Source organism: Zootoca vivipara, chromosome 1 (assembly GCF_965207765.1).
Source record: "Zootoca vivipara chromosome 1, rZooViv2.hap1.1, whole genome shotgun sequence".
Lineage (NCBI taxonomy): Eukaryota > Metazoa > Chordata > Lepidosauria > Squamata > Lacertidae > Zootoca > Zootoca vivipara.
Window position 1 is genome coordinate 35,720,169 of NC_142582.1, and position 25,587 is coordinate 35,745,755.

Sequence of the window (25,587 nt, forward strand, 5' to 3'; positions counted from 1 at the left end):
GGGGAAAATTGTTCCATCTCTCTCCCCCCCACCCAATTCTTAACCATCTTTAAGTTGCAGCAAGTGTCAGTGGAACTCCAACTGTACTCAAAGAGCATTTCTGTGGAAGTGATATTGTTCCAGGAGCATTGCTGGCGTGGGGGTGGGGTGGGGGGTGGATAGCTCCACCAAAAGGAATGAAATATAAAAATATGTCCATAAAAATGTGGGATGTCTGAGGGATGCTATCTATTCTGTTTGACTGAGGTTTGGGGTTTTCATGAGAAGAGGTGACAAATACCAAAGCCTTGCCCAGGCCCATGGGGCCAAGCAAATCAGTGGGCCTTGCTAGCTGAGTTTAGGAAGTTGCTGTCTCAGCAAATAAAATGTCATCCGAGGTCTTAAAAAGGTGGGCAAAGCTGGACCTTCCAGAGGTTCAACCTTTCTGGGAGAGCTGCTTTGAAGGGCCAGTAGTCTTTTCTGTAGTCACATACTCCTATGTGGTTGTGGAGTGGGAGAAGCTGCAGGTGAACCACCCTCAGACTTTGGAGCATGGCAGAAGTGCCTCAGATTGGTGCAGCATAGAAGGGGTGCTGTGGCTCCTCCCAAGTCGAGTGACAAGTGAGCATAACAGAGTCCCCCTCATGTTTTGTGACTGCAAACCTAAAGTCCAATACACAAATGGCAGGTAAATCTCCAGGACTGTCACTGCCATGCAGCAGAATGAAGTGACCTGTTTCAGGCTTCCATAAGCGCTGGGAAGATGGTTGCAAGAATTGGTGTCTGTGATGGTGCACAACCCAAAGGGGAGAAGGGTGAGCTTCGTATGTAGTGGGCCAGCATGGGAGTAATACCAAATGCCCCATTCATAACTAAGTATCTGGCAACAGCATTGAAGTGTGTCTGTCAGTCAGCATTTAATGGCATTTGGGGCAGTGGTGGGGAATGTACAACCACAGGCCTAATTTCATATAGCCCCTGCATGATGCAATCTTGCTCCTTGAATTACCTCCCTGGGAATCAATTTTGTGTGAGAGAGATCCAGGAGGGAGGCAGAGAAAGAGACACAGATGCCAAAGAGTAAGCCCAAGGAGTGGAGAAGGGCAAGGTTGTGAGAAGGCTAACATCAATGAACACAGCTGATGGGTTACTCTGCATAGAGAATTTTGCCACAGCTTTTATATATAGTTTGCTGTGGTTAAGGCATGATTTTTTTAAAAGTAGCTTTGATGTGTTTTGCATTTTTAATGCTATTCGGAGTACTTTTGGCACCAATGTGGCAAATACATAAACAGATAGACATTTTACAAAATGTTTAACTCTCACTTGAAGTTTTATGCCTTGCAAAAATAGTTAGTAGGAATGTTATCTCCCTTGAAGAATAACTCTTGTAATAAAAAAAGGTATGCAAATATGCTCCATTCTAAACTTTTCTGCCCTACCATGAAAAAATGAAAACAAAACAAAACAAAACAAATGAAAAAGTGTGAAAATAAACAATTTCTCAAGCCATTTAATTCACCTATAAAAAAATTAAATGGATGTTTTCTAGGACATGAAATTTGGCCAACTCTTTTATTTTTAATCTGTGTCGTTCTATTTTGCTACTTAAAAATGTTTTAATACAAGTCTTAAAAATTAACATTTAAAAGCGCTTTCTGTCAGGGTAAGCATTGCAACTGCATTTTCATAACATTTTAACAGATTAAGGGATAAACTCAACTGAAGACAATGAAGGAACCTTATCAAATGAGCATTTCACATAGACTTACTGGAGATTGGAATTAAGCTCTGCTAACGAATCTTAACTCATTTGCATGGCCAGAACCTAATCCTAATGAAACTTCATGGTAGAAAACTAACATGCTTTTTCTTCTTGCAACATTCCTCTGCTATTAAAACCATGCGCTTAACAAAAGGCCCCAGAACTGTATGGCAGAGCATGATACTATATGATATGAGCATGGAACACACAAGACACCTCTATGCTAGCAAATCAGCATTCTAAAGCAATCCTGTCTAAAGAAAGATGTACATCTGCTCTTCCTTCAGAGACACATTAAAGGATGGATTTGAGTTATGCTAATGAATCTGGATTTGTTAGGAAGGATCACATCTGATCCCTATGTAATACCAAAGGAGATTCATCAGCTACACTTTATTAAACTAAAAAGAAGAAAAACCCAGAAACTGAAAGACGATAAATTAGAGCAGAAAATGCAACTATCTTACTTCAGTATTCAACAAAATAAACTGCAGTGATGTGTAGCAGGCCTGCATAACTTATCACTCACCCACAATATAAGACTTGTAGTTCTAAGTCATAACGTATTTTGAAAAATATTGTTGTAGCCTTTAAATTTTGTCAGGATTTTAGAAGTTGGAAATATATAATGTGGTTTTTAGCCTTTTATCATATTTCACCTATAATAACTATTGTTTACGAAGTATTCTACCCTTTCCACTTAAACTGAGATGAAAGTGGGATAACATCTGTTGGTCCCACAACCAACCCAATTTGCATTTGTTGACCAGAAACTCGGAACAGAGGCTACACACATACAAACTGTACATACATACCCTCTCTCCTTACAAACTGTACTTGGGTTGGTTAGAAAGGTGACTGTAAACTGGCTGTTGTACTATTGGCCTAAGTTTGCCTCTGGCCTGCTATAATTCAGGAGGAACAAGAATGAAGCTCAAGTGAGAGAACTCATAATTGCATTAACACGGTGCTCATGAATCCAGTGGTGTTGTGTCAGTGGCCAATGCAGTCATTATACAAAACCTCAATGTAACAAAGGCAGGCAAGCTGATGAATTGCTAACTTTACACTGTTTGATCTTCCATATTTCCCCCCTCTGTGGAGCTGCCCTCATTTGCACTGGTTGAAGCCCTTCCATTAGTTCAAAATTGCTGGAATACCACCAGAACATCCTGTGTATAAAGGCTGTGCACAGCTGGTGCCAAAGAGCTTTTAACTACCTAATTTACATGAGCAGTTGTGGTTTTAACATGTATTCATTGGTGGCTGGGCAAGTTTTATACACAGAAATTGAGAAAATTAGATAATACCACAAGCCTTTCACAATATCTGAGCATGTCCACAGGATGAAAACAGTAACATGGACAGCATTTTCTACTGAAGTATTATTCCAATCATAAAGGCAATTGCTCCAGCTGAGATCCACCATGTATGGGGTAGAAAGTTCATGAGGCTAAGGGATTGTGCCATATATTCCCATGAGCCAGGTAGGCATTATACAGAGAGTACATATGGGAATATTGAGGAATAAAGCATATCAACTCCACCAATTTCCATCAGTTGATCAAAAGCTCTGAACTGAGCCTATGTACATACAAGCCACACACACATATTCTCTCTTCTTGCCATTTGAACCAGCATTTTTGCAGAGTGCTAATCTTGCAAACAGAGACAATGAGCACACAGTTTTTAATAAGCACAGATTGTATTTAGAGCCCCGAATCAACATGTGGAATATGGGCAAGCCCTCAGATATAATCCCACTTCTCCATATCCCCAAATATCCAATGGTTGGCTGCTGTGAGAACAGGATGCTGGATCCAGCAGGCTCTTCATCTGTTCTTATATCACAAAGTTGGGGCTGTAGGCAACCCCCTTTCAGGCCAACTGGGCAGTACATCTCGGGGAACAAAGAGGTGTATGCATGTGAATGTAAGTTTATGTCCACTGTGTTTACCTCACAGCAAACGCCATTCTGGTAGGTAGAAATTCAACCTTTGACACTCAGAGAACTCCCTTCAACTCGTATGGATCATGTGAATCCCAACAATTTCCACACACTAAGCAACCATGATGCTATCTTTGCTATCTTGTTCCTCATTTCAGTGACTTAATTCTCAGAGCAGGCACCACAAACGTACTAAAGTTAGGGGTCAGGCCTCTTTCTGTTATGCAAAATGTGGCATGCCTCAAGTTTGCATAACATATAGAAATACAACCTTTCCACATGTTAAACTTAAGAAATCTACTTACGTTTGGGTTTTCTTCAACATAACTGGCTAGAAAGACTAACCAAAAAACCTAGGGGCACGGCCAATACACATGTAGACATATTCTGTCACACAGGAAGGTTTCAGGATGTGGTCCAATGGAGCCTGCTTCCTTTATTCCCCCCTCCCCAGCTGGCCTCTGGCACACACAAAAATGCAGTAGGATGCCTATTGAACAGACCAGCAGATATTTGCATACCAATCATTCCCCATGAGACCCAAGAGCTACTAAAGGGTGGAGGGAGAGAGAGAAGGAGAAACGGGGTTTCATTGAACCTAGTACTGTACTCATCTCTCCCGTTTGTATCATTTTTAAAGAAGCACTGTAACAATACTTTGAAAACCAGTGTAAGTCAAAATAATATATTCTAGGAACTGTGGCTAGGTCAATGAAACAGGAACACTCAGCAATTATTCACACATGTGAGCGCGAGCATGCACACCACACACACACACACACACAGAGAGAGAGAGAGAGAGAGAGAGAGAGAGAGAGAGAGAGAGAGAGAGAGAGAGGACACACACCTTTAATGATCCCCTTTTCTTGCAATGTTTTCAGTGAAGGTCTTCGAGTGATAAACTTCTTTAGTCTGCTTTTAACTCGGTTTTTGTCAGTTGTATCAGAAGTGCTGTAGTTCAGCCTGAAAACTGAAAGAAAAAAAAATCAAAGAAAAAAAATTAACAGGATGTTATGTTCGAACGCAGAAAGCTTTGCTGGGTATCTGTGGGGAAAACCTGACTATATATTCTGTCCAGCAGTCTGCTATGTGGGGTGATCCAAAAAGAATCTGATTAATATTATTTTGAATAAACATTGTGAGTTGAGAGAGTCATATTAGTAATGGTTCGTGTTACTGGACAGCTATCCATATACTTGTGTAAATTTTGAATGCATACCAAAAATTTGTATCTCTAGCACATATGGTTCTCCACTTGCAAATTAAAGTGTGCTATTTATTATTTCCTAGGCAAATAAAATGGTGGGTTGAACAATATGATAATACTGGGAGAGGTCTGGTTCTCTGTGGAAAAACATGGATATATCCAAAGCACTGGTACATAAAAGAAATACTTCATATAGAAGCAAAATACTATGCATGCTTACTCAGAAAGAAGTCCCATATTCAATGGGACTGACTTCCAAGGAAATGTCAGAATCAATGAAATTCCAACTAAATACCAGAAAGAACTTAGTAACGGTAATGATTGTGTGGCAGTGGAATGGACTCCCTAGGAAGGTGGTGGACTCTCCTACACTGGAAAGTTTTAAAGCAGAGGTTGGATGGCTATATGTCATGGGTGCTTTAGTTGAAATTCCTGCATTGTGGGGGGTTGACCCTCAGGTCCCTTCCAACTGCACAATTCTATGATACTATTCTTAGGAAGGAAGGAAATCAGCCCCGAGTGCTCGCTGGAAGGACAGATCGTGAAGCTGAGGCTCCAATACTTTGGCCACCTCATGAGAAGAGAAGACTCCCTGGAAAAGACCCTGATGTTGGGAAAGATGGAGGGCACAAGGAGAAGGGGACGACAGAGGATGAGATGGTTGGACAGTGTTCTCAAAGCTACAAACATGAGTCTGACCAAACTGTGGGAGGCAGTGCCTGGCATGCTCTGGTCCATGGGGTCACGAAGAGTCGGACACGACTAAACAACTAAACAACAACATCCTTAGGAACCCAACTCTCAGCACCAGCAATGCAACTCTTCAATATACAAGTAACTTGCATCTTACGTGGGCGTTACCATCCTGGACATTGTGCATATAAGAAAAATCTCATAAAACCAGAAACCCCTGGAACCAGGCCCTCTGCAAGATGGGGGGCTGCTTGCCCAGTTTTGTGAAAGAGGCACAAGGGCTCCGGCAGCTCCCTGGAGTCCTCCCGTCACCTTCCCAAAGCCCAATAAGCACTTACTCGGTTTTGGGAGGGTAGGTAAGCCCACAATTGCAGTTTTTCATAGGTGGGGAGTGGGAATAAATAAATGGAGAGTGGGTTTACCCCTGTGAAGCTGCAATCACACAAGTAAATTAAGCGTAAGTTGAGTTACCAGTAAACCCTAAGGAATTTGAGATAACAAGGCTATACTTCATCCATGGTGCACCCTTAGGTATGAGCTTGAGATTCTCTTGGGTTGGAAGGCTTTTAGTTTGGAGGAATAAACAGTAAACAAAATTTTGATATGGCCTGCTTAAAGAACAAAAAAAACCCACAATATGTGGGGTTTAATTTTTATCCCCTCTTCACAAGGATTCCTGGAAATGATAGCTCCGTGAAGGGCTAGAGAAGGAAATGCTACCAAACTACAATTTGCATGATGCTTTGGGGAAACCATGACACCACATACAATTTTGGTGTATCTATGCTTCTTGCATTACCTTTGTTGACAAGGAAGGAAGGAAGGAAGGAAGAAAAGGGCGTCATGTGAACAGCTTTCTTTCGTGCAGATCTAGGAGTCAAGATCCAGGGCACCATACAACATTCCTGAAAGCTTTGTAATCACTCTTAGCACAGATTGCGTTCCAAATGCATAAAGTCCTACTTCATTTTCCCTACAAGTAAACTGCCCAAGATACAACAGGTTGTGAACCAAAATTAGAAACGCATTGATGGACTTCTTTAAAAAGAAAAGAAAGAGCATTTGTTAAGAGGGGACGAATGAAACGATACATTTAAAGATGCCCCGTCTTCAAACCAGGGAGAGTTCACAAAGCCTACTTCACAAGAGGAGAATTCAGGAATACTTTGGTATATGTTACAAATTTGTCAGTAAGAATCAAAATAAAACATTTTCTTTTTCACTTTGCTGCTCTCTAGGGATAAAAACGTGCCAGATTTTTTCATTTCAAAATAAATACAACATACCCAATTAAGGAGAGCAACATTTAAACACATGCCTATGATAATCAGAGCATACTTTGCTTCTGATTTCACTACTGATTTGAACAGAGGACTGTTCCATTTTTCCCACAGCACTGAACTGACCCCACACATACTTTTACAAGTTAGTAATCACAAAGGACATATAAAAGGACACTTTTACTGGAACATTTGCAGCATGGGACAATAATCCATCACTTACGAAAAAATAAAATTTACATTTTTAGTGGTAGCATTCTTAGGACAATATATCATAGAATACAGAGATTAGTGTTAAATTAATGGCTGGCTCTTTTGTTCGTGTTCTATTTTGGACCTTCTGGGTTCAAATGGGAACAACCCTTGGCAGTGATATACTAAAATTCCAGGGCACCCAGCCTTACTGTATAAAGAGAAATAGAAACAGCATTTCTGATGCTACAACCTTGGTGGCATGAGGGAAATGCTATAGAAAATGCTATCTGTTCTCCATGGACGGGATTCACCTAACAAACCCAGTCAGTGGGAGCCTTGTGAAAGGGCTTCTGCTTGTGCAACAGGGTTCTCCCCGCCTCCCCTTGTGCCCCCTGAAATTGGCTTGGGGGCTGGAAGAAACCCCAGAACAGTGCGGGGGGGGGGTTGTTCTGTCTGGAAAGTTGACATGCTTATGCAGATGGAAAGTTTGTAACAACACAATGTTGAATTCCACCCCAGTTGTTTAATTGTTTTCCTTCACTTTGTAAATATTGACATATCTGCACATATAACAACAATGCATACAGACCTAGGTCTAAATAGAACCCACTTACATATCTCATTAAAATGAATGGGACTTCAAAGTGCTTATGTTTCGTTGGGCAACACCCATGGCACAAATCTCCTAGATAAGCAGTTGTACTACTTCAAGTGTGCCAAGGTACTCCTTGCTTAGTAACCGCTCACTTATCATCATCTCCATATTGCACAATGATTTGCCCACAGTTTCAAGTGATTATGTCGATAAACTAAGGTTAGTCGCTCTGCAGCACCACCAACAGATCCCTGCATGTTCTTCTATGTTCCCTCATTATGGTCTCTGTTCTTTCTGAAGAACTTTTATTTCGCAGTTTACAAAACATTTACCCTAAACCCCATGGGCTTACCACCTGTGATTAATTCCTGCCCAGTACGGCATTCTCTTAGTACTTTGGGTGTGTGTTGAGAGCATTGGTTTTTGAAGAACTATCCATTAATGACTTTCTGAACTGTGACAATGGATATTGACAGTGCTTGTCAGACTAAAGCACTATTGATTGCTTCACATCATGTGTATAGCAAAAACAATTTCTTTCAAGTGCCGCTTTCCTAACTGAAATACATTAGAGCAGCGCTGATCAGTTCATTACGATGCCCAAAATTACAGCATGTCATGCATCCGAAAAGAAAGGATTCAGGAAACACACACACCTCTTGTGTAAGAAGTTGCTGCAATACAATGTTGTTTATTTGCTATTTAGGAAGGAAGGGAGGGAGGGAGGGAGGGAGGGACACGGCAAACCTCAAAGCGCTTACTCCAGCATAGCCTCATTATGGCTAAGGGTTTTCCAGGAATGACATTAAAGTGACCAAGACCATTGTGATATAAAGTCTCTTTTACAGCCAACTTTTCCTGGTGTTAGCCTCCTTATCCCGCCTCATGCACAATCAATCACCATGAAATAAATTAAAGTGACTTGTGCAAACAGCATTAGAAGAACTGGCTAATAGAAGACGTTAAAATTGTTAAAATGCTTGAAAGAGAAGTCTTCACCTGCTTCTTAAAACATGTTAAAGTGGGTGCCAGGCGTGCTTCTCTGGAAACAGCATTTTGGAAAAGCAGGAGGACACCATGGAAGAGCCTTCAGAGTTGATCTGTTGCCCAGAGAGTTCCATATGGGAAGAATCGTTCTTTCAAATTCTAGGGTTACAAGCCTTGCCAGGCTTTAGAGGTTAAAACCAGGGTCTGGAAACATACTGGCAGCCAAGGCAGGTGAGTGAGAACTTTTGTAGCCTAGCACAATCTGGTGATCTGAGGAGTGAATGGATTTCCACCTGTCTTATATAACTGCTGACTCTGGCCTGACTTGTTTCTCTATCTAGGTTGAACTGCTTACAGATGGCCCAAATCTGTCCTTGGAGCCCTCCTGAAGTCCACCTTGCAACTTGCCTATTTGCCTCAGTCCGACACTCAGCCACTACATCTAATCAACATTTTCTGCCCACCACACTCATTACTGATTGGGGAAACAAACCAAGTGTGTGCACCCCAATGTATTTTCAAATACATACTGATGACAGAACAACAACAACGATAGTGCAGTCCACTGCAGTTATTTGGGGAAAATAACAAACAAAAAATGGCTCAGTTAGGAAGTCCTACTCTGTGGCATGGCTAGTATGAAATAATCCTCCACTTTCAAAAGCTCTAGGGCTGAGAACCCCTTGGAAAGAAGAGGGGATATAAGATCCCTGTGTCCATCTTGTCTATTTAAGTCCCATTTGAGCTACCACTCAGTTGGCCTGATATCACCAGAGCCTAGATGGTATGAAATGTTGGAATACCAACTACATTTTGTTGTAGGTGCCAAGAGAAAAACTTGGCAGCTTTGCCTTGTCCCCCCCTTGACTATGACTACCCACTGACTGTAAATGATTTTCACCCACTGGATCTGTGAACTTCTAACCTGAGAACACACATCAGACGCCATTTCCTCATAAAGCATGTGCTGGAAAGGATGCCAAATCTTAGTTGTTCACTCAAATCAATGCTGACACATAATCAGCATTTATCTTAATTAGCCCTGAAATATGTGAGAAGAGTGACAGCGTGACACATATCACTGCACAAATATATCAGCAGCAAATTACATAAGAAAGCAGAGAGAGAAACATGTTTGTGGTTGGCTGGAGGACACTCTGAAGACCAAGGCCTGGTCATCACACAACTATATTGTCAAAGAGTCAAAGGTTGCAATATAGCTGAACTTAAATCATTCTGAATGTGTCCGTATAGTCTGTCTGTTCAAGAGGTGCCCACAGCTGCCTAGTAGAATTGTGGAAGTAAAGGGGGTGGTGGGATTGGACAATGTATTATGTGCTGAATCATTTTATGGTAATATGACAACAACTTAATTTTCAATACTGCTATTCTATGTCTTGTGGCTATGCAGTAAAGGCTCAATAAAATCATGGTGAATTTTATTTTTTTTTTGGAGGAAAAAAAACCTCTTTCCTCCATGAAATACTTGGTGGTTTCTTGTTGATTTTTGTTTTTTGTTTTGCAGACCTGGTTGTCATTGCTGCAAGAATAAATTAAAGAATGTGACTGCGGAATACTACTGTCCCGGATATACCGTTTCTTTCAATATATTTTTCCTTTTGGTTTGGGGTTTACTTAGAATGGATTACATTTCAGGAATTCATTACTGAAAAAAAATATTTCTCACATAGGAGAGATTGCACATAAACAGTAGCACACATACACAGGACAACCCAAATTTCAACGATCTCCTTCAAATGCTAAGGGACTCAAATGCTAAGATTAGAAAAAGCCCCCTACCTTAGAGCTAGTACAGATATTACTACAAGTGTTCTATCTATGAATAACTGCTCTGGTATGACCATGCCCCCCCCCCCCGCTTACCACATGCTTACATGTATGCTGAGACATCAGGAGGGTGGCCAACAGGAACTCTCCTCCTTTCCCACTCAGTGAGTGGGAGCAAGTGTGCTGCTAGCAGCTCTGCTTAAGAAGGCTGAAGCCAGCTGGTTCTCATCAGTGCCTTCCCCTCTGTGTCCTTGAAGGCTGATCAGCTGCAGGTGGAGTCACTCTCGCCTTCAGGCTGCAGTTCAGCAGGTGAAGATAACTCCTGGCCCATGACAATGTATCTTTTTCATCTTCTTCTGAGGAGCTTTTCATTTCAGGCCCAGGGAGATCAACTAGAGCACCTATGATGGGTGGCCATCCAACCTCTGCTTTAAAACCTCCAAGGAAGGAGAGTCCAGCACGTTCTGAGGGAGTCCATGCCATTGTCATAGAGCTCTTACCATCAGAAAGTTATTCATGGTGTTTAGTCGGAATCTCCACCCTTTAGATATTAGAAAGTGGCTATCATATCTTCTCACAGTCTCCTTCTTAAACATACCCAACTCCCTCAACCATTCATCATAAGACTTGGTTTTCAGACACTTGATCATCTTGGTTGACCTCCTCTGCACAAGTTCCAGCTTGTCAATATCCTTCTTAAATTGTGATGCCCAGACTTGGACACAGTACTCCAGGTGTGGTCTGACCAAGGCAGAATACAGCCTAGTATTAACTTTCCTTGATCTGGACCAGGCATAGGCAAACTCAGCCCTCCAGATGTTTTGGGACTACAATTCCCATGATCCCCAGCGAAGAGGACCAATGATCAGGGATGATGGGAATTGTAGTCCCAAAACATCTGGAGGGCCGAGTTTGCCTATGCCTGATCTAGACACTATATTTCTGTTGATGTGCTGCCTCACACTGTTAAAGCTTATAGTCTACTAAGACCTGAGAACTTCTTCACATGTACTACTGGAAAGCCAGTTGTCTCCCTTCTTATATTTGTGCAGCTGGTTCTTCCTGCCTTGCATGTTGGAATATTCTAGAAGAAACTTGTAAATGGTCTTGAACAAGTTGCTAGGCAACAGAAAATTTCCCCAGCAACAGGTGTCCTTATTAGGGCATGCAATCAACTAAGTCTGGGTCAGTGTAAATAAGTATGTGAATGAGTCAGCATTAGGTCTCTGGCCGGATGGCTAAAAAGAGAAAATGATTATGTTTCTTTATTTGTTTTTTTAATTAATGACCAATGTAAAGTTTTGTAAATAATAAAGACTCTGAGAAACAGAACCAAATAGTGCTTATTCCTGTAACAGGAATTTCACTAAGAGATAGCTGGAATGCTGCTGCTGCTGTAAAGAAGTAAAAGATGCAAGAAAACTTTTCCAAAAAAGAAGTCTGCTGCAGAAAGAAATTAAAACCCAAGAGTAGATGCTCACACACCAATATTACATTAGTCCTTGCTGAATTTTATTTGGTTAGTTTTGGCCCAGTTTTCCAATCTGAACTGCATTAAGTTGTAGCCCAATTCAATTCAGTTCTGCAGCATAAGCATGCCCAATTCAATTCATGTTCACATACATGACTAGGGGATGTCCTGTTTGTTTGAACTGAATGGCTCTTATCTGCCTATTCAGCATAGCATTTTATGTTGGCACACTGACCAACTGAACTTTCCTTTTCTCATAAGAAATAGAGATGACCATCTTTCATGCAGCTGTGGTAATGCCAGCAAAAAGGAAGACCATCTCTCTCGCTAAAAGAAAAAGGGGGGGAGATCTCTTCATCTACTGTTCAGGGGGGGGGGAAGACAGGCAGAACCCACAGAAAAAGCTCATCTGACTTATTTGCATTTCTTCACATGGGGGCCAGCAGGGCAAGAGTTTTGTGGCACCTTCAGCTACTGACTCAATCAATTCTTTTAATTATCCAAACAGAAAGAATTGAGACAAAGACTCTCCTCCAACACTTCGGAAATGCACTTTATTTGGATTTCAGTAGGATAAAGTGCTGAAAACCTTAGATGCTTATCCAAAGCTTCATCTTGTCTTTGAAAAAAAGAAAGAAAAACCTTTCTCCCCCAAGAGGTCTAACATATAAGGAAAGTTCTGTAGCAAATGGAAAATGAACAGTTACCAAAAAAACAAAAAAACAAAAACCACACATAAATAAGAAAACTCTATTATCAGGAAACGGCACCTGATGGCAACATACACACAGCACACAGTTAATCATCAAAGTCCAAGTAGTGTTTTCAAGGGAAAACAACATCAAAACGTGTATGAAATCTAAAGGGGAGGAGTGTGGATGTTAAAGAGAATGCCACAAACACAATTAAACAATCAGTCCTTGATATCAAAGCCTTCCAAGTTCCAAATGAGTAAGCAAAAACAGAAATGAGAGGCCATTATTTTTCACTGTCCAGGGGCCCAGTTTTAAGGGTTTTTGGGTTTTTTTTTCCCTGTGTGTGTGTGTGGTGTGAGTTTAGAACTTGAATTCCACAACCACAAACATCTACCAGAAATCGGACAACCCTGTAAGTGACCAAATGAAAATGTCAAGGTATGTGCTCGCTTCGGCAGCACATATACTAAAATTGGAACGATACAGAGAAAATGTCAAGGTATATTCACCTTCAAATCACATTTATTTATTTGTCTCCTAGGACAGATGCTGCTAACCCCCGCAGCCTGGGACCCATTATATGCAGTGCTGGATTTATGTATAGGCTACGTAGGCTGAAGCCTAGGGCCTCTAAATTTAGGGGGGCTCGCCAGCCCTTCCGCTCCCTAGTCTGCAGTCTCCCCTCTCCCAAAATTGCAAACCCAATACTTCATGTGAAGGCAGGACAACTTGGGCCTCTAAATCTAGGGGGCCTCACCAGCCTGCCCGCTCCTCAACACTGCAGTCTCCCCTCTCCCAAAATTGTAAACCCAAGACTTCGTGCCAGGGGCGTAGCAAAGGGGTTGCGTAGGGGGTGGTCCGCCCCGGTTGCCTCCCTGGAGGGGGGCGAAACTCCCCCCCGTGAGCGAGTAGCCAGCCACCGCCCGGTAGAAAGCCTCACTTGGCGACTGGCTGCTCGGCCGGCGCACTTTGCTTCTTCCTGTTGGGGCGGAGGTGAGGGGTGGGCCAGGGAGGGGCATCAGCAGCGGCCGCTGATGCCCCTCCCTGGCCCACACCTTGCCTCCACCCCAGCAGGAAGGAGCTAAGCGCACGCCAAGCAGATGAGTGAGCAAGCTGCAGAGCGAGGCTTTTAAAAAAAACTTTGCTCCATGGCTTGCTCGCGGTTTGCCGGCACCGCCGCTCCAGCGCCGGGATCCTCTGCAATCCTGGCGCATGCGCAGTGTTGCTCCATACAGTGCATGTGCTGTATGGAACGATGCTGTGCATGTGCCATACTACGCGACACTGCGCATGCGCCGTATGAAGCGGGCTGCCGCTCCGAGTACCCGAGCAGCTAGCTATGCCGCTGCTTCATGCAAGGGCAGGGCAACTCAGGCCCAACAACTATGAGACTCAGGGCTAGCCAGTGGGGTCCAATTTGAAGCAGTGGGGTGCAACGTTATTTTTTTTTTTTTGGGTAGGGCCCCAGTTCACAGCCAAAGTCTTCAAAATTTTGCAGATATAAATAAAAGCCATCTAGATTGCCCTGGTGTGGGGGGCCCCTAAGGAGCCCACAGCGCCCATGTTGGCCCAATTGCTCCAATTGCCTTAAGGTCAGCCCTGATGAGACTGTGCAGGGGTTGGACTGACAAGCCCTGCACCTTCTATGTCTCTGCACTGCCAAAGGTCTCAAAGAGCTGGGAACGCTTGCCCTGGAAATATCCAGGTTCCCAGCGAACTCTCAGACTCCCTGTCATCTACCCCAGGAACACAGGAGGAGAGGGCATAGCAAGCCAAGCAAAATATTCAGGGCCACTGCTGAAATGTCCAGCTATTGGCACACGAGACTAAGGGGTAGAGACTCCAGCAACTACATAAAAGCTCCAGTCTTCTAAAACTGGTGAAACAAGAGAAAGTCAGCACCCTCTTCCAGTTCACTCAGAATACACAAACAAAACCCTCGACTTTGAAGGTGTTTTCATTGCCTAGGAGCTGTTTGTGCCCCTTGGGGTGCCTCCTCTAGACACTTTGAATCACTCGCTCATCTAGACAACAATGAGACTACATCTTGCTTAAAGAGAAACAGCAAAAGTTGGATACAGCAGTTGCGTTATGCCACCAGCAACACTGGACACAGCAGTACGGTTCCCTCCTATTACTGGCATGCTCTCTTATGGTTATGGAGCAGCATTTTGTCCTAAGCTCATGGGGAGTTTACAAATCATTTCATCATCTACGTATTATTTCCCAAGTTGTTACCATTTGCTTAGTCATTTGGGCTACCTCTTGCCATTTCATATGCATGCTTGCACATTTGGTTTGGTTGTTTACGCAGCCCAGTTCTCCAGGTTAATAATCGTTTTGAATCCTTTTCGAAAGCTGCATTTTGACTGCTGACAATAAGCATTTTTATGACTTCCCAAATTCGAGTGCTTCCACTGGTTCGTATGTGTTTCTGCATATGAAGACATGAAATATATATTTGGGACTGGCAGAGTATGGAAGTTTGTTTGTTTGTTTGCAAAGTGGTCTTCACTCTATAGGCTGCTTTTACATGCTTCTCCTTAAACTGTTTATCTGGCACGTCAGCAGGCAGCTGGTGGAACAAATAGTAGATGCTAGGAAGCACATTCATTTTTTAAAGCGTTAATACACCCAGTCCAAATGACAGTAATGTGCTTCCATCCGTTAAGCTCCTCTTTAAATGTTTTGGATTGGAGGGTCATAATTTAAATGAAATGCAACCGCCAACCTGGAAGGTATAAACACTGACATTATTTCCCCATCGGGGAGAGGTAAGCCTAGCCAGTAAGTACCCTTTCGCTGAATCAAAAATGCTGAACTAGAAGGCTCCCAAATTTAGAGAAATATAGACATTCATAACATCAAAAAATAAATATTGCCACCCTTTCTTGCTTCCCCTGCTCCCGCCAAATCATATTACTTCCAAACAACCAGGAAGCTAGCATCTGGATTACTTATAAATAGCCAGGGGGTGTGGGAGGATAGAATATAATGCAACTGAGATTTCAGTTTTGAGGGCTACAAGCCTCCTGTTGGGTAGCCCCCATTACAACAATTGCAAGAGGCTATCAGAAGCGATGTAAATGACAATGCTAACAAAGAGTGCCATCACTGGTGATTAAAAAGAAGAAGACGGCAGTGGCTGCAGTCACCTGCAAGGGCATATAAGACCACAACAAGCATGTGGCACTTCCTAAGCTTTCTGTTCACCTTGATATCATGGCTGAAGTAGAATAAATGAAATTCTAGTGAGTTGAAGTTCAGCTTGGTAGACTTGTTTCCTCAGTATTTTTAGCACAGTGCTGGTATTATGTTCCTGACTTGTTCAGAATGGATATGGGAAATGGATGCCAGCAGGGTGTGTAACACTGAGAGGTGGTGTGTCTCTCAACACTGTTTTTTAACTTGTCTAGCTAATCTGCACTTGTGGTAGTATTTATAAATCTCTGAACAACTTGGAACCAGTTTGCCTACAAAATTGCCTTACTCCACATGCACCGACCTCTCCAGTCAGTGGAATTGGCACTATGACAGATACCACATAATACTTGTTCCGCATTTGTAAGAACTCCATGGTTTGGGGTGGCAGCGCAGACATTTTGGAACTCCCTGCCTATTGAGATAAAGCAGACTCTTTCACTGTATGGTGGTACCTTGGTAATTGAACGCCTTGGCTCCCGAACACCGCAAACCCGGAGGTGAGTGTTCCAGTTTGCGGACATTTTTCAAAGCCGGACATCTGATGCGGCTTCTGATTGAGTGCAGAAAGCTCCTGCAGCCAATTGGAAGCCTCACCTTGGTTTTTTGAACCGTTTCAGGAGTTGAACAGAGTCCCGGAACGGATTAAATGCGAGAACTAAGGTACCACTGCACTCTTTTGGGCACCCGCTAAGAACATTCATACAAAGTTGAGGTCATTTTATTCTGCTTTAGTAAGGGTGTGAATTTTTCTGGATTTAAATGTTTTATCTTTTGTAAACTGCTTTTAGGTTTGTTTGTTTTTGTTTTGTTTTTACAACCGAACAGTATACACTTTTTATGAAACAAATAAACGAATAATATATTGTTAGAATCAGATAAATAGTGACCTTTATTAACCAGGCAAACCACACCATCAGTATCTATGGGACTTTGTTATGTTTATATATTACATTAAGATTCCACCTTCACTCCAAGGAGCACTAGACGGCATACATGGCTCTCTCCCCCATAGTATACTGAAAGCTTAAAATCACTATGGAATGTCTACTAAGTGTATAGCTGTAACTAAATAATTCTAACATATATTTAAGCCTGCAACATTGTACAAAAGCAGTGCCAGTTAGTGATGAATATTTTAGTTTAGTGGGTCCAAAGACTGTCTGCAACATCCCTTTATATGGTTCGCTATACACATTGCACCAATATTGAGTTCATTTTTATTATCAAAAATATACAGCTCTCTCCTTCACAACAAAGATAAAAACGTTTATAAAGAATGCATTTGTGGGTCCTTTATTTATTTTTTATTTTTTTGAACTTAAGTCATTCAATACAGTTTTGAACAAGTCTAAAGAGATTTTAAGGCAGGCATTTTGTATTATATCATTCCCCAGGGTTATATGTATGATCGTCTTTACTAAAGCTTCTTTCGCTCCCAGTTGAATAAATATGCATTTTATTTCACTAATCTTGAAACAACAGGAATAAAGTTTACCCAGGTCTTTTATACCTCAGAGAACAAAACAAATACTACAAATCTTTAGAGAGAAAGGATATACAAAAAAGGCTTGAGGTGAATGTTTCAAAGTAAATATCCTTAAATGATGTGCAAATTATTCCAGCACTTGAACACGATTTATGAAAGCGGATTAAGCAGCTGAAACAAGAACCGAGTTTAAACTGTTGGGCTTCAAAGTCAAAGATGAGAGGTGGTTACAGGAGAGGGAAGAAGAAACCAGATAGCAATCTATGGTGAAGATTTCCGATTGATATTCTTTAATTTACTCTCTCTTACATTAGCTATCTTTTCACCCAGACTTAAACATAGCAGGAAGTATAAAATTGCCTTCTTCTTCTTTTTTTGCAGCAATGTTCCATAAAACTGAAATATGTACTGGTGGTAATCGCGTAATAATAATGAGATAATTAACAGCTTAATGACTAGTTAACTATTTATTGTTGCATACAAGAAGTGAGCAAAAGAACTTGAACCAATAGCATACCATCCACCCCAAAGCAGTCATTGTTTATGGACAATCTACAACTCTTCCCTTCATGGAGGGATTTTCACATGGTTCAATAGATCCTTCTTGCTCTCCTCTACCCACAGCAGGCATGTGGAGAGGCACGTGCTGGCAGCCTACCAGAGCAGACTGCAAAATGGGAATTCTGTACATATGTTTTATACCCCCCAGTGACAGTCATTCCCTTGCATGAAGCTGAATGCACAGATTTCTCATTGCCTGGTTTGGCTGGACTCACTGCATATTGTAGTGGTGGAAAGGAACGGATGGACTGAATTGAGAAGGCCCATTTCTCCAATTTTTTCACCCACTTGGAAACAATCTGTTTTGTTTGGATGGTTAGGTGAAGAGAACACACCCTCCAAGTCCCAGATTTACAGAAGCCATCCCGGTTTCTGATTTGATCCCGGAATGCCCTGCTTTTCCTTACGATGTCCCTATTTTCATCAGAGAAACGTTAGAAAGTATGGTAGGATGTCCCTGTTTTCATTGGAGAAATATTGGAGGATATGAAGTTATCTGACCCCAAAGCCATCTGAAGGCAACCCTGTATAAGGAAGTTTTTTAAATCTTTAATGTTTTGGTATATGCTGGTAGACACCCAGAGTGGGCGGCGCAACCCAATAAGATGCATGGAGTATAAATAGTAATCATAGTAGTAGTATCAGTAATAATAATAATAATAATGGAATAGTATGTCCCTACTTTCATCAGAGAAATCATAGAATCACGTTGCAGGGTTTGAGAGAATGGGCAGCTAGGTGAAGAGGCGAAGAGAATGAAAACAGCCACCAGTCTCCTGCCTTGCCCCAAAGTCCTGTTCTGAGGTCCTTTTTGAATTCTGGGAAATTCAAAATAGCTACTGTCACAGAAATGGCAACTTCCTTTGCCACCTTCTCTGTACAACATCGGTAAAGATTGTAGCCATGTACCAATACTAAAAAGGTAAAGGACCCCTGACCATTAGGTCCAGTTGTGACCGACTCTGGGGTTGCGCGCTCATCTCGCATTATTGGCCGAGGGAGCCGGCGTATAGCTTCCAGGTCATGTGGCCAGCATGACAAAGCCACTTCTGGCGAACCAGAGCAGCACACGGAAACACCGTTTACCTTCCCGCTGTAGCGGTTCCTATTTATCTACTTGCATTTTGATGTGCTTTCAAACTGCTAGGTTGGCAGGACCTGGGACCGAGCAACGGGAGCTCACCCTGCCACAGGGATTCGAACCTCTGACCTTCTGATCAGCAAGCCCTAAGCTCAGTGGTTTAACCCACAGAGCCACCTGGGTCGTACCAATACTACTGACCAACAAATAAGAGGGCACAAGACTAATAACTTTTTATGTCATGATGTAATAGCCAACCCCACATACTCATGAAATGTTAAGTACAGCCCAATTGTAAAGAATGATTAGTGTTAAGTTCACATGGTTCTGTAATGAGCCTGCTATTCTATTAGGTAAAGGAAAATGTAATGATCTTACCCAGAGAAGATTAATATCAAACATTATTATGTCTTAAAATTTAGATGGTTCAATAAAAGCGAATTAAGTGAACAAATACGAGTTTTCTCTGCCAAATGTTTAAATGGATGCTATTTAAAAATATTATTATATTCAAACTAATATTATCAAAAACTTCAATGAATAGAATACTGGGGAGTGCTATTATCTTGCTGTAATTATTAGTGATGGCATAAAATAATAAATGACAGAGAAATAATCAAGCTGGAAGCGGGAATGAGGGAGTGGATCCCTTAATTTAAAAGATACCAATGCAATCTAAATTGCCACCATTTTTCAGATTGAGGAAATAGGTAGCATCATAGCATAATGGTCTTGATCCAAAGAACCTTATGCATAGCAAGGGGCTGCATGCATCTTTATGCCTACACTTGCCCAACAGATGACTGGTGCAGTGAGTTTTACAGGGCCAATCATCTTGCATGGGGAGAGAATGCATAATGAGATGTCTTTTGTGGCATCATAGGAGCATCTGTAGAGCAGACCACTCCCATGTTGCTGTGGTAACTTTCATGAAGGAGCACCAGATGAACAACATTGGTGAAGATTGTTCCCTTTTATCAATCACTGACCAACAAATAAGAGGGCACAAGACTAACAACTTTTTATGTCATGGTGTAATAGCCAACCCCACATACTCACAAAATGTCAAGTACAGCCCAACTGTAAAGAATGATTACTGTCACCAGAGTGGTGCATGCTCTAGTTATCTCCTGCTTGGGCTACTGCAATGCACTCTACATGGGGCTACCTTTGAAGGTGACCCAGAAACTACAACTAATCCAGAATGCGGTAGCTAGACTGGTGACTGGGGTGGCCGCCGAGACCATATAACACTGGTCCTTAAAGACCTACATTGGCTCCCAGTACGTTTCCGAGCACAATTCGAAGTGTTGGTGCTGACCTTTAAAGCCCTAAACAGCCTCGGCCCAGTATACCTGAAGGAGCATCTCCACTCCCATTGTTCTGCCCGGACACTGAGGTCCAGCACAGAGGACCTTCTTGCGGTTCCCTCATTGCGAGAAGCAAAGCTACAGGGAACCAGGCAGAGGGCCTTCTCGGTAGTGGCGCCGCCCTGTGGAACGCCCTCCCATCAGATGTCAAAGAAATAAACAACTACCTGACATTTAGAAGACATCTGAAGGCAGCCCTCTTTAGAGAAGTTTTTAATGTGTGGCATTTTAATGTATTTTTAATCTTTGCTGGGAGCCACCCAGATGGGTGGGGTACAAATAATAAATTATTATTATTATTATTATTATTATTATTATTATTATTATTATTAGTGATGGGTATGATTGCTTTTCCATTCTGAAGGAAATCAGTCCTGAGCGCTCACTGGAAGGACAGATCCTGAAGCTGAGGCTCCAATACTTTGGCCACCTCATGAGAAGAGAAGACTCCCTGGAAAAGACCCTGATGTTGGGAAAGATGGAGGGCACCAGGAGAAGGGGACGACAGAGGACGAGATGGTTGGACAGTGTTCTCGAAGCTACGAACATGAGTTTGACCAAACTGCGGGAGGCAGTGGAAGACAGGAGTGCCTGGCGTGCTATGGTCCATGGGGTCACGAAGAGTCGGACACGACTAAACGACTAAACAACAAATGATTGCTTCAAACGTTAAGTGTGCTACTTCTGGATCAGGAGAACCAGGTGAAATAAGATTATAATTCAGGGGCACTGACTTGCCCCCCCCCATTGAGGGGGGGGAGTACACTAGAACAGAAATGTCCAAATTCAGCTGGGGGTATATGCAACAGCAGGAATCCTACCCTGCACTAGCCCTGTACCAACATCAAGGGACAACACTGTTTCCAGTCCACAGTTAAGCAATGCTGAGTAGACTGAGGGCAGGAAACATAAGAGTCCATGGCACCTTCTCTTGAAAGAGTCTGAGAATCAAGCAGCATTCATGCAGCATTATGAACCCTGACATGGCCTGAAAGAAGCAACCAGCAATGGAATGGGTATGTCATCTGTGAGGACATAGCTCCTTCCTAGGCTGCCTCACTTTAAAAAAATAATGCATCTAGCTGTTTTACTTATGGATATACAAGGAACAGCAATGAGAAGGAGGGATAAGAGGTATCAGGTTGCACTTCTAGGACTGGAGGATGAAGACGGAATGGTTGCTCCTCACATCTGAGAAAGTCTGGCTTGAAACCCAGATCTGCCCCAAATGAAACCTTCAGACTCCTGGAGTAGATAAAGAGTCTCTATCACGTCAACATGGAACATTGTCTACTGTCAGCTGACTTTATGGCTATCACATAAGCCTATTTTGGGTACTTTTAAAAATTTCCTCTCTATTCCCTAGCATTATGCAGCAACATGCCTGATGAAGAAGAGGTGCGGCAAAGAAACATACAAAATGTGACAGTGATCCAGAAAACTGCAATGATCTACAATTTGTATTTACCAGGGCAATGTAAGGCTTCATGCTCACAGGGGATGTGAACTGATCTACAACAGATAATGCAAACCCCAATGCTCTTGTAGTTTGAAGACTGCTGAATTGTACTGTGCTGAAATATACTGCATCCTTTGACAGCCATCAACGAAAAGCCTATATCACAGTAGTTTACTATTGTTGTTGTTGTTTAGTCGTTTAGTCAAGGGGCTTGAATAACTCAGAAAAGCTATGAGCTATGCCATGCAGGGCCACCCAAGATGGACAGGTCATAGTGGAGAGTTTTGACTAAACATGATCCACCTGGAGAAGGAACTGGCAAGCCACTCCAGTATCCCTGCCAAGAAAACTCCATGGACAAAGTTTACTATACCAGCACCATAACATTGAAAAGAATTAACTCCAAAAGTGGTTTGAGTTGTGCAAAGCATATTTCCTACCTTAAATGAGAATCTTCCTTACTAATTATTTCAGTTCCATGGTTTGTTGCAGTTTAAATGTAAAATAATAATAATTAGGTGATATACATCAGAGTAGGCCTATTAAAATTGTAGCCTATTGATTTCAGTGGATCTCCTCTGGGTGTAACTTGGACATCACTCATTATTATTATTATTATTATTATTATTATTATTATTATTATTATTATTTAAATGTATATAATTCTTTAGTTTGCAGAGAAGAGTGAATAACATGAACACCACAGAAATGCCTTTCAATTTTTTAAACACCTTTTGCAATGCCCTCATTGCAAATACTGCACATACCGTCTTTGTGCTCCGCAGTCAAACTGGACAATGGAACGACCACCTGTTAACTGCTAACAACATGTCATTACCAGTTCTCATGCCTTTTTAAAGCAATTTTGGCTCTGGCTGCCGATAATTCTGGCGACGATACTGGTGTGAACATTAAGGGCATAGAAAGCCAAAGGCAGAAAACTGACAATACAGTTTGTGCTTTGACTACGAATAAGTAAGCACATGCTAACATTTTTCTAATTCCACATAATTACTGAGTCTCAAGGGGCTGGAAGAAAATTCCAAATACATATTTGTAAGGCAACTCAGTCTATACTATTTAAACACACACAAAGCTTAAATCAGCTGGATTTCACGTTGGATTGTTTCTACTTCTAAACACAAAGTTTAAGCACGACAGGGGACCCTCAGAACTTTTTGTAGTTCAAATGCTGGGTTGCATGCTAACTTTATATCATTGGTGGGAACTTGATCTGTCTTCTAAATCATTACTGAAGAGATGTTAGATTTATGATGCCAAGAAGCATAAAAGACAACAACAAATGGTGAGACAGCTTACTGGCGTTTTGCCCAAAAAAATGGCAAAGAGGTAGAGGCCCTTGGATTGTATCTGTTCACCATGAGCCATTTTTAACTAGGGTTGAATAAAGCAACAATATAAGGAGTTCTACCAAAGCTAAGATTTACATTCCAATATGTACAAACTAGAAAAAGACCTTGCTTGCTAAAGTAATAAATGTATTCGATATTATTTCTACATAATGTATAATTTTGGGACATTGAACACACTGATGCCTTTTCGCTGGAAATTAAATCTGTTTATTCGGCTATTTATATCCAAACTACTTATCATCTCAGGTATAGCTCACTGGGACGTACATGTACCAGTTAGATAACACTTGAAAGATGGGTGCAAACAACTCGGGAAGGCTGTTGTATTCATATCCTGCTTGCAATTATGAGCTCAACAGTGGCATTTGACTCTACAGTGCTGGAAACAGAATGCTGGGCTAGATGGACCTTTGGTCAACCCATCAGGGATCTTAAATTTCTTATGAAACTGCACTGAACTAAACCAGCAATTCTGCATTGTGGTGTTCCTTGAGAGGATCTGCTCCCAAATGGAGTCCCTACTGAACCTTCAGATCTGCCACTCCAGGGAATAAACGAGGGTTTCCTAACATGCAGGAGGTTACACAGACCATTTTTTAAATTTTATTTTAAAAAAAGATTACCTACCTGCTGTCATGATTTCAAACATTTCTGCACAGCATATTGAGCTCCTCCTCCTCCTGCTGCTGCTGCTACTACTACTACTACTGTTAATTAATTCACAGAGATTGAATGCCGTGTGCTTTAAAAACTTAAGAAGAATTTTGCTCAATCAGGCCAAGGGTTCACCTAGTCCAGCATCCCACAATAGACTGCTAGATGTCTCTTAGAATCCCCCAAGCAGTGTGTGATAACCAACACAATGAGAGCTGTTTGGACTTTGGTTGTGCAAGTGACAGGGATCACTTAGTGAAAAGTCACCACGTCCTTTCTGGTTAACAAGATATATAACAAGCTGGTTAACATCTATATACCTGCAAGATTTTGTGAACTACTGAATGTGCTGTTTTAGTTTTGAGGAGTTGTTGTTTTTAAAGCATTGTGTAGAAACCAGGCACCCCCTCAATCCTGCACTCAGGCCCTGGCTTAAGTCTTTGCATAGCATTTTATTATTTTTTTTTTTTTTTTAAAAGCATAAAAGTTTCATTGAACACATGAAGGCTACCCTCCTCCATGGACTTCTGCCATTCCAATATGTTATACCTTTTTTCCTGAACTTAAGTTAGCTCCATTGCATGCCATCCCACATTTTGTCTTTAAAATATTATTATTCTTTCACACAAACCCCTTCGGCAGAGAGGCTACTTGTCCATGGTGATACCATAAATAAATAAAGGAAGGAAGGAAGGAAGGAAGGAAGTTGAAGATGGCCATTGCAGTGCCTGGAATCAAGGGAAGGACCTTGGATAGTAACACTGAAATGCATGAAAGAAGATGTAAGTGAAATTATCTGTGTTGACCAGAAACCTTGGCAGGGATTCAGACTTGTGGAAACAAAAGCAGTTTTCACCCAGTTTCCTCCTCCCATTGAAGGTTCTACAGCCATCCTATGCCCATTTGAAGGGATTCCTGATCGCCAGGAGCGGATCTGGAGGAGATAGGCAAGCCTTAATTTTTAAATACAACTGGTTATAGGAATTTCACCCTTCAGCTCAACACACTGCTTTTTCTAAGTATTTGGACTTCCAAGTATTTGGACTTCATCCCATGATCATATTGTTCCTTACTGAGAACAGAATTAGAGTTAGGAGAAATTGGCTAAATATGAATAATATTTGAATAATAGGAATTGTGTTGGCCCAACCACTTCCACTTCGGTTATCTAAAACCCTTTGCTTTCCACATTCTCTATGAGGTGGTTCAGTCAGCTTAATATTGTGAAAGAAACATGCTTCTGATTTTTCTATTCATGCAGGAGAAGTCACAAGGTCATGAAAATCATGCCCCTCGCCATTACACTGTTCAGGCCTGTAGACCTCTTGCATAAAGAGTTATTTGCAGAGGCCAGCCGATATATCATCTAAACCAGTTTTGAGTTCTCTCATACCGTAGTTCCATGCTAATGCACTATATGAAAAAGTACTCTCGCTGATCCAATTGTCTTCTTGCACAAATGTTTTGGATGTCCTCCAAATCACTCAGATAGCTGCCTGAATTGCATTACAATAAGTATGCTATGATGTAATATTTATTTAGATATACATAAGAGGGACTTACTCAAAGACCTTCTGTTTTCTGCCTTTGACTCCTTAGATTCAGCCTCAAAGCTGTTCAACAATTCAGAGCTAGAGGATCTTGCAAGCTTGAACTCATTTTTCCTTGACTTGTTAGTCTTCTCTTTGGGCTAGAAGAGAAAAATGATAAAGAAATATATGGAACAATATGCTTGATTTAAAATGTCTGACTGAAAGGAAACAATGACCAAGAAAACTAAAATATGTTAATCCTAT

At 41.7% G+C, this 25,587-nt stretch overlaps 1 protein-coding gene across 4 annotated transcripts in view; it reads right to left on the reverse strand.

Moving 5' to 3' along the window:
- ARHGAP15 (Rho GTPase activating protein 15) overlaps positions 1–25,587 on the reverse strand; it is a 373,834-nt gene that overhangs the window by 161,957 nt on the left and 186,290 nt on the right. For all 4 annotated transcript variants that reach the window (XM_088661719.1, XM_088661732.1, XM_035130906.3 and 1 more), the window contains 2 exons: positions 25,355–25,481; positions 4,540–4,662 (listed from right to left, as the gene is read on the reverse strand). In XM_088661719.1, the coding sequence (XP_088517845.1) occupies positions 4,540–4,662; positions 25,355–25,481 (250 nt within the window). The remainder of the gene's footprint in view (positions 1–4,539; positions 4,663–25,354; positions 25,482–25,587) is intronic.